The sequence below is a fragment of the Brassica rapa genome, chromosome A08 (genome assembly GCF_000309985.2).
Source record: "Brassica rapa cultivar Chiifu-401-42 chromosome A08, CAAS_Brap_v3.01, whole genome shotgun sequence".
NCBI classification, from domain to species: domain Eukaryota; kingdom Viridiplantae; phylum Streptophyta; class Magnoliopsida; order Brassicales; family Brassicaceae; genus Brassica; species Brassica rapa.
In genome coordinates, this window is record NC_024802.2 from 13,271,044 (window position 1) to 13,280,901 (window position 9,858).

Consider the following 9,858-nt stretch of genomic DNA (forward strand, 5'->3'; position numbering starts at 1 on the left):
ACAATTAGGTTGATTCAATCAACTTGATTGTTTCTGCTGCACGTCTTGTTCTGTTAAACTTTTCTTCAACAAATTTGAGCATTTGATTATTATATTTATTCTACAAATTGTTTGATAGCTAGAGATAATCCAAAGAACAGGGGATTAGGAAGAAAAATACTCGACAGAAAACTGCAAATCTTAATGAAAAATGGCAATATACATATAGTTACAAAAATCAACAAAACTACATCTAAAAGCCTACAAGAAAGATAGTAAGAGAAAGAAGCAAATGATATTATAAAAAGAAGAGAAAAGGGTTTTCAAGGGAGAAATCCAAAGAGATATGGAGCATGATAAGAAGGGGAGATGCCTTGGCGGAGGAGAGGAAGAGGAGGCAGAGCAGTACGATGGTTGAGGTGTTGCCGCCAGACAATCTGGACGGCTTCAGCCACCACTGCGACGAACTCCATTCCCATCTTCGTAAGCTCTATACACAGCTCTATCCTTTTTATCATCATGATTTTTTCTTCTTGTTTTTATAGATATTTTTTGTTTTAGTTTCTCGCTTCGTCTTCTTTGTATTTATATCAACAAACTTTAGATTCATCCCCACTACAAATATCCAAAAGCGTTTATAATTAACGTTTATTTGATAGAGACATAAGCACAAGAAATTAAAAAAAACGTTTTTTGAACAAAAATAAATAAAACTCGTTTACCTGTGAAATCAAGAAAAAAAAAACACACACAGAATATAGTTTTATTTTTCTCTTTTCATTTATCTTTGCTTCAAAGTTGTCTTGACTTTTGAGAATTCATCATTGATTGCTACCCGAGAAGAACTTCTCATTGGTGTTTTCTTCTAGAAATGACTTCAAACTTCTTTAACAGAAAGAACAGAGTTTTTTTTTTCTTAATGGGAATTATTTCACCCAGTAATAGTTTGATATGGATTTTGCCTCTTTGGTATTGACAAATTCTAATATGAAAATAACAAAAAGACCATTTAAAATTAAAAATATAACAAAAGACAAATAAGAGATATATTGATCACACGATCAATTTTTGTTTATTTGTAAAACCCGGTGAATATTTAAGTTACCAGATCATTATTTGAATGACTGGTGCAAATGTTACATACATCTAACATATCTATCTATATATTATATGTAGCTATCAGAAAATTGTTCGCCAGCTGTATGAAATTCCATGAAATGTAAAAGAAAATGATATTTTTTTTTGTATCGATTTTTTCAAAATAAAAATCGTTTTCACATTTTCAGCTCAAATATCTGAAATTTCTTTCTTGATCTTAACATATTCAGACTATTTTTTATTTTATTTTTGAAACCTGTTAAAGAATAAAAAACAACCCATGAAGTTGTTTTATTTTTTTATTTTGTTTTGGTCGTTACTCGTCAATCCATGAAGAGAAGAATAACAAAAGAGATAAGATAGAACAAGATTTTCAAAATGTGTTGGTTGAGCAAGACGAAATTTCAAATAGTTATTTCTATTAAATTAAAAAAATTCGTAAAATGACAAATATACATTAATCATTTTGGGGGGTGGGGTAAAATAAACGTTAATCGGATCGGCTTTTGGTCGCTTCCAAAAGACGCGCTCTTTTTAAACTACAGTAGTCGAGAGAGGTGTGTGCATTTGGATAATCACACACCCTAATTATTTACAATAACATTATGTTATAACCCTTGTTTTGGTCGTCAACAATGCATTAACTTGTAAGTTCTAAATACTGACGTTAATTCACTATGCATATAAATACGACATATCTATCATATATGTCCAACTATGTATATTCGATGTATCCCATTCTATGATTCAAATAAGTGCGTTTAGCAAAAAAAAATCAACTAGGTGGTTTTAAATAACTAAAAACAATCAAAAACACATGACACACATCTTACGGATATTGGTATAAATTAGATAAAATGTGAATGCCCACCGGAGAAAATCAATTAATCTGACTAGTAACACATATTTGCATTATTCCAATTCAATCACATTAACTTTAAAATATTTTTCTTTTCAAAAAAAAAAAAAAAACTTTAAAATATTTTTCTCGTCTGGGTGAGTTTTTTTTTTCTTTCAGGTGCAAAGCTCCCATTTCTTCTCAGCCATTACAGCTTCTGCTTCATCCCGACTTTCATTTGGCGTGGTTGCGGTCTTCCATTCGCGTGTGAAGCTCAGGTACGCCCTTAGTTATTTCGCCACGCTTCAGAGTCTACAGTTACTCGACTAGGAGGAGAGTGAGACTTAGTTCCCTTACCGGATTAACCAGGGCGATGGTGATGAGGGAAGGATCCAGAGTTGCGCCCACAACTTGGTCGTGTGTCCGATGACTCAAAGCTACAATCCCAATGGTTGTACCGTTTTTGATTAAATTTTAGTTCGATTGTAGATGTAATGATGCCCATTTTGGAAAGTATTAATAAAAATTAAGTTATAAAAAAACTATAAAATATTTTTAGACAAAGTGATCGAGAAAATAGTGGCATTTTAATGCCATAAATAACTGAATTAATTGTAAGTTTTCAACATATACTACTACCATATATCACAAATCGGAATATTATAAAAATATTCTTCTCCGAGAAATTAAGTGAAAAGGAAGCTCAACCACTTCGATGTTTGTTAAACTCCAAGTTGACTTACCATAAAAGGAAGAGTATAACATGAACGGGATTAGGTCTCTATTTAGCTTGTCGTTAATCATTATCATATCCATACCCTCAACAGCAAGATGCTTGCTATAAAACGTCACGTCGCATCGCCATCCTCATAATAGAGCGCCCTCTCCCAACAGCACGTTGAGTAAACCAAGGCCATACGATACCATAAAGTATTTGTCCTTATCAAACAAATCTCAATGAACTATCTGGACTGTTGATTTTTATGTATATCAACATCTGAATAGAAGAAACGAACAAAATAACAATTACATGATTAAATTATCATATCGTTCAATAAACGTGTGTTATATAAATTTTAATCTATATATCAAAAAATACGTGAACATCATAAGACTCGGTTTCCCTATTAACTTGATCTTAAGAAAAAAAATTCTAAACGCTATAAGTTTCGTTAAAAATGAAGATGAATTTTAGGAAAAGAAGAAAGAATTGAAAGCACAAATAAAAGATGTTTTTTTTTTTCCAAATATAACTCAAAACTCAAAATCAAACACAAAACTAATTCATGATTTTTTTGGAACTTTCATTTGCTCTATTCATCCAAAAAATTTGAAATATTTACGAAAATACCATTATTATTATTTTTTCGAAAATAAGTTTTTTAAATCTCTCATCTTCTACAAATATTTATAATATTGTCATTGTCATCAATACACCAACCACAATGAACAACCAATTTGAAGCTTTTAAGGCACCTAAAAATCGATTTTAACTCCTTCTATCTCATTTTTTATGAACTAAAAACATCAATTTCACTTTCTCTCTATATTCATCGAAAAAAACCCAAGATTTTGATTCTAAATTTTTTAAGGTACATAGAACCGTTCAAGCTCATGATTCGTGGTCATTAACAAGTAGGTTGCTTTGGTGGTGAAGTATTGTGTGGTTGGAGAAGTTAAACAAGTTATCTCACTGGTTAAAGCTATGAAATCAATTTTTTTTTCAGATCTGTCCGTCAGAAGACTTCCGTATAAGTTTTTTTCGACGAGAAGACTTACACGGAAGTCTTCTGGTCAATGCATAGGTTAGTTTCGCAGTTGACTTTATGTGTGTTTTTTAGAGACGACTTCTCTAGAAGTCTTCCGGTTTTCTTTTTCAAAAAAAAAATTAGAGAAGACTTCTCAATAAATCGTCTAGGATAAACAAATTAGTTTTTCATTTGACCAGATTGTGTAAGAAATTTTACTTTTCTTAGACGACTTACATGGAAGTCGTCCAACAGAAAAATAAAATTAAATATTTAATTTTTACTAGACGACTTCCAAGTAAGTCGTTTCAGGTTACTTTTGCAATTGAAAAACAAAACTTAAATATTTAATTTTATTCGGATGACTTCAATATAATTCTTCCGGTAGACGACTGACACATAAGTCTTCCAGGATTTTATTCCGAGATTCTGGTCAAACTTCGGTTATATACAAAAGACTTCCATATAAGTCGTCTGCCGAAAGACTTATATAGAAGCCGTCCGGATAAAATAAAATTTTTAAATTTTAATTTTCAATTGTAAAAGTAACCTGAAACGACTTACATGGAAGCCGTCTAGAAAAAAATCGATATTTAAATTTTATTTTTATATTGGACGTGTAAGTCATCTAGGAATAATGAAATTTCTGACACAATCCAGTCAAATGCCAAACTAACATGTTTATCTTAAGTTAGTTTTTGTAAAACTTGTATTTTCAACTTTAAGATTTATATTTTTGAACTTTCAAAAGTGTTAAGTAACTTCAAAAATATCAAGTCATATGGTTTAATGTGTCTTCTTAGATCATAAGATATACTTTTTAATTTTCATGAAATTTGAAATTTTAATTTTCACTTAAATTTGAGTTTTCCACTTAAATTTTCCTCTTATATATAAATTTTCCGCGTGAAATTTAAGTCTTATGAGAAGAAGTCTTCCGGAAGACTTCCCAGAAAACTTCTAGTGAAAGAGTTATAAGTAGTTTAGCAAGAAAAAGAAACTGTTATAGGTTTGAACTAATGTAATGTTTGATATTTTGTGAATTTGATTAAGTTTTCTTGAGAAGTTTTCTTGAGAAGATTTCTCTATTAGTTGTAGTAAATTTGACTATTTTTTGTGTTATTGTGTTTTCTATTTAAATTGTATCAATAACTTCAATAATGTCAAATACTTTTGGCAAGACAATATTGTAAACATGAACATATTTACCTAATCTTTTTATTAATAATTTTTCAAATTTACAAAAGAATTCACAACTAAAAGAGTACACATGTAAATTACAAAACATACCATAAACAAAACTATTACTCCATCTGTTTCACAAAGAGTGTCACTTAGACAATTTTCACACATATTAAGGAGTTCATTAAAATGTATTTATGTTTTCATTAATATCACATATTTAACCAATAGTATTTTAGATAATTCAATTTATTTATAAAATCAATGCATTTTGCAATTAATGTTGAGCTGAAAGGTTGTATAAATTGCATTGGTATTGTAGAATGACATTCTTTGTAAAACAAGAAAAACTGAGCTAAAGTGACACTTAATATGAAACAGAGGGAGTATAGTTCATTCCTCCACAAAGACAAGCTTTCCACTTGACATGGAAAAAGACTTTGCCAGAAGACTTCCAGGAAGTCGTCTAGTGCATTAAATGTTAGAAGACTTCCGAGAAGACTTCCTTGAAAGTTTTTCAAGTCTGTCTCAAATGGCTTCAAAACATAGAAAAATTTCAAAAATAAGGTAAGAGCTTAAAACAACCAAAAGAATTTTTCAAAAGTAAGAGTTTTAAACAACAGTAGGTTACCAAATAAGAAAATATGATTTATAGATCTACCTTTAAAAGAGTGGAAGATGAGAACCATGTAATGAAAAACCTACAAAACAAGATGAATTAGTGAGAATAACATGAGACAAAAAATGATAAATTGATATAAAGTTTGGTGTTTAGAAAAATGATAAATTATGAAAAAGATAAGATCTTTAAGCAACAAGAGGTTACCAAATGAAGAAAAACCAGACATATAAACTTACTAAAACACTCAGATCTGAAATGAAAGAAGAGACATGAAAAGACTTCCGAAAAAACGTGTGTCTCAGATCTGAAAACATGCTTATCGAAAAGCATTCAAATGGCTTCAAAACATAGAAAAACTTCAAAAATAAGGTAAGAGCTTAAAACAACCAAAAGAATTTTCAAAAGATGAGAGTTTTAAGCAACAATATGTTACCAAATAAGAAAATATGATTTATAAATCATATATGTTAACAATATGTTATCTTTAAAAGAGTGGAGGATGAGAACCATGTAATGAAAAACTTGTAAAAACAAAACAAATCAATGAGAAGACATGAAATAACTATAAATTGATATAAGTTTGGTATTTTAAAGTTCAAAGAGATTAGAGAGAGGTTTGAGAGTTTTAGAATGAGAAACGTTACATTTTTGTTGCAATCATTTGAGAAGAAGAAAGAGAATGTGTAAATTTTCTTTATAAAGGGAGACAAAATTTTTAATAAGATTAAATTTTGTCGATTCAAAAAACTTTCAATTAGGTCTTCTAATAGAAGAATTTCAAGTAAGTCTTCTAGTAGAAGACTTCAAGACTTTCAAGTAAGTCTTCTAGTAGAAGATTTCCTAAAAGACTTTCTAGAAACTAAAATATTTTTTGCGGGAGTTAGAAGACTTTCAGGTAAATCTTCTAACTAATGAAATACTAATCACCAGAAGATTTTCTGGAAGTCGTCTATACTCTTAATATAAAACCTAAACTTAAATAGCTAATTAAATATAAATAAACACTTTAACTTAAAAATGTTTAATATACACAAAACTAAACATATATATGTCAAAAATTTAATTTTTCAAAAAAATGTTAAGATTCCAAAATATAACTCTAAGAATACATACAATACTACAACATATGTTGTAAAACCCTAAACCAAATAATATCATGACTCACTACTTTCACCCACCTATATTGAAAACAATTTAATTTACTATATTTTAATTTATATCACTTGCCACTATTTATAATTACGTGATTTCAATTTTTTTCCTATCAAAATATTTTTTTACAAAATTTATAAATTATTTTACAGAACTTCAGAAGACTTACAAAATCTCAGAAGACTTTACGGGGTTATATTCGTAAAAATGAATTATTGTTTTTTGTTTGGTCAAAAAGACATGGTTGTAATTTTACTAGTCTTTTGGGTTAGGTTTGTATTTGATTCAAATTTGAGATATTTTTGGGGTTAAAATCAAGTTTTGAATCATTTTTGGCAAACTTCCTAATAAAAATCACATGTATCTTTACACCTAGGGGTGGGCGTTCGGGTACCCATTCGGGTTCGGTTCAGATCTATTCAGGTTTCAGATTTTCGGAGTCAAAGATTTCAGTCCAATTCGGGTATTTCTAAATTTCGGTTCGGGTTAGATTCAGATCTTTGCGGGTTCGGTTCGAGTTTGGATAACCCATTAAAATTATTTTAAAAAATTTAAAATCCATTATAAACTTTAAATTTCTCAAAATGTATAAACAAAATCATGTATTACATATACATTTGAATAACATATGTCAAAATACCTAAACTTAACATATGAATTGGTTTGGTTTGAATTTTTGGATAGAGAATCAATAGATATTTCAAGCATATTTGATGTTTTGAGTATATTTAGCTATTTTATACATTTACTTTTGATTATTTGTATATATTTTCAAGTATTTTTGGACAACTTAAAAGTATCTTATATATTTTAGATTTTTTAATATACATCAAATCTAAAATAATTAATATATTTAGGTATAAATCTATGTCGGATACATTTGGGTATCCGAAATACTTCGGTCCAGATCAGGTTCGGTTTCGGTTCTTTAAATACCACAATTTTGAACTCATTTGGATATTTATTTAATTTCGGTTTGGGTTTGGTACTACTTTTCTCGATCAGGTTCGGTTCGGTTCTTCAGATTCAGATTTTTTGTCCAGCCCTATTTACACCAAAAAAGAAGAAGATAAAATGAATCAATTACAAAGAGTACCCAGTAACATTGTTGGAAATTCTTAAGCACAAACAAACGTAATTTTCATTTGGCTACAAATCAATTATATATATTAGTATAACTTTAATTTAGGTTTAGGATCATACCAAAAATCATTAGGTTTAGAATCATCGACCACGTGAAAACAAATCATACATACGATTACACCAAAAAAAAAATCATGCATAAGATTTATTCATCGCAACAAAGATTCATGTTTAAGTTGTTTTCAACATACATCGCACAACATACATGTCGTCATAAACCACTACTCGGTTTCTAAGTCTTATGTTTTTGAAACTTGGTTTTTTAAGTCTTGTCACAATCGTTTCTTCCGACATATATGCTGTAGATAGAAATTAATTCAATTTGTTTCTATTCTCTATTGGGTATGTGTAAATATGTCAAATAAATGGTAAAACTATTTGAAGTAAGACAAAAGAGAAGATGACAATAATGACACAGTTGCGAAGGCAGGCAGAGCTAGTCTCAAAATTGTTCAGATAATGTTACAATAAAAATAGGCAGTGAGACACAGTTTCACATAGGTCCATACACGGTGCTTCAATCAATTATATCAAGATAAAGTAACAGTTTTTGCTTAAATATGTAGTTTAATTTTAGTGAAGGATCAATATAAAGTTAGCATGATTATGCTAAAAGAAGAACAGAATAATAAGTTTATTATTGTTTGTAAAAATATTTAGAAAAAGGGGGAAGCTGTGTGAGACCATCTCCAATGGCTTACTCTATTTTTTACTCTAAAATAGAATAACTCTATAATAGAGTAACTCTATAATAGAGTAACTCTATAATAGAGTTTGAGTTTACTCTAATAGTACTATATTTTAGAGTAGAAAATAGAGTAATGAACAAAAAAAACAAATTACTCTATATTTGGAATAAACCTATTTTTTTAATCTATTATAGAGTGAGAAATAGAGTACAATTTGAGCATTTTTTACTCTAAACTCTATTTTAGAGTGAAAAATAGAGTGGGGTTGGAGATACTTAAGCATCATTTTAAAGCGAATTGCCGGACGTACGTCGTTCTAATTAGTTATTTTTATCTACAAATTCAAGTAGGTTTTTTAAAAAATTGTGAAAATATTGAATTACATTTCCATGGCCCATCTATTTTCTCAACCTTGCTTCAGTGTTCTTTGGTGGTTCTTGCTAGACTTGAAGTTGGTTCATCCTTTATACTTAACCTATTAGCACTGAATCTTTGTTGTTTTGGTTGATCTTGTTGTATTATCTTGTCTCCCATGTGTGGGCTTTAAACTCCAGGAACTTTCATGTTGTTCGCCGGTTTAAGTTTGCGGGGTTTGTTTACCGCCGTTGTTGTAATCTTGTTTCAGTTCATAAGCAAAACCCTTCTGAGGAAAAAAGCATAGTTGTTAGAAAATCAGTTTACTAGTTAGGACTCTTACATTAGAATGAACATCCACTACTTTTTGGAATGTAACTCACCAAAAATATAAAAAGAATTGAAAAAAAATATATGAGGAGAGGTTCTCAACCCAATGAATTTTTTTCTTTTTACCACCTGGAGATTTATGATTATTTTTTTTCTTTAAAATAAAATTTAATTAATCATCTAAGTTATGTTAAAATATTAATATTATCTTGTTGAGAAATTATTTTTGAGTATTTTATGGATGGAGTTGTTCTAAAGACAGCTATACTGTCGTATGTTTGAATAGATTGTAAAATAAGAGAGAGGGACCACCTAACCATTTAGTTGACAGCTGATAGAAAAACGACAAGTATACATTAAAGAGTTGAAGTACACTTGTGCATCTACGAACGATTATTGTCTACTTATTTTATTAAAAACATTTATTTGGATAAATTGTCTTCTTGTTGGATGAATAAATCATGGATTAATTTGATGTATAGCCAAATTCTGAAAAAAATAAAAATATATCAGTATTTGACATAGTTAATTAACTAGCATTTAACACCCTTTTTTTTTTGAAAAAAAAGAAGAAGTAGGTTACTCTCTCACTTTTTGCAAGTAGCCGATGAAAGAAGTAGAGAGTGGATGAACTCGTATGTTGTAGATATGGACAAGAATGAAACACCATTATTTACTAACCTCACATAACATTATTCACTTCATACACTTATTTACCGCATA

At 29.4% G+C, this 9,858-nt stretch overlaps 1 protein-coding gene and 2 long non-coding RNA genes across 3 annotated transcripts; 1 reads left to right on the forward strand and 2 right to left on the reverse strand.

Moving 5' to 3' along the window:
* Window positions 1-157: 157 nt before the first annotated feature.
* LOC103834451 lies at window positions 158-2,039 on the reverse strand. Its single transcript, XM_009110518.3, has 2 exons — window positions 702-2,039; window positions 158-594 (listed from the first exon to the last, which is right to left on the reverse strand). The coding sequence occupies exon 2, from the start codon at window positions 498-500 to the stop codon at window positions 303-305; it is 198 nt and encodes a 65-aa protein (XP_009108766.1). The 5' UTR covers window positions 501-594; window positions 702-2,039; the 3' UTR covers window positions 158-302.
* LOC117127198 lies at window positions 287-5,803 on the forward strand. Its single transcript, XR_004450019.1, has 2 exons — window positions 287-462; window positions 2,096-5,803. It is a non-coding gene; the product is annotated as an uncharacterized LOC117127198 (long non-coding RNA).
* Window positions 4,751-6,490, reverse strand: LOC117127199. The gene is made up of 2 exons (XR_004450020.1): window positions 5,990-6,490; window positions 4,751-5,546 (listed from the first exon to the last, which is right to left on the reverse strand). It is a non-coding gene; the product is annotated as an uncharacterized LOC117127199 (long non-coding RNA).
* Between the last annotated feature and the right edge of the window lie 3,368 nt (window positions 6,491-9,858).

Coding starts and splice junctions, on each gene's coding strand:
- LOC103834451 (XM_009110518.3), bottom strand. CDS start 500: ATGATGATAAAAAGGATAGAGCTGTGTATAGAGCTTACGAAGATGGGA.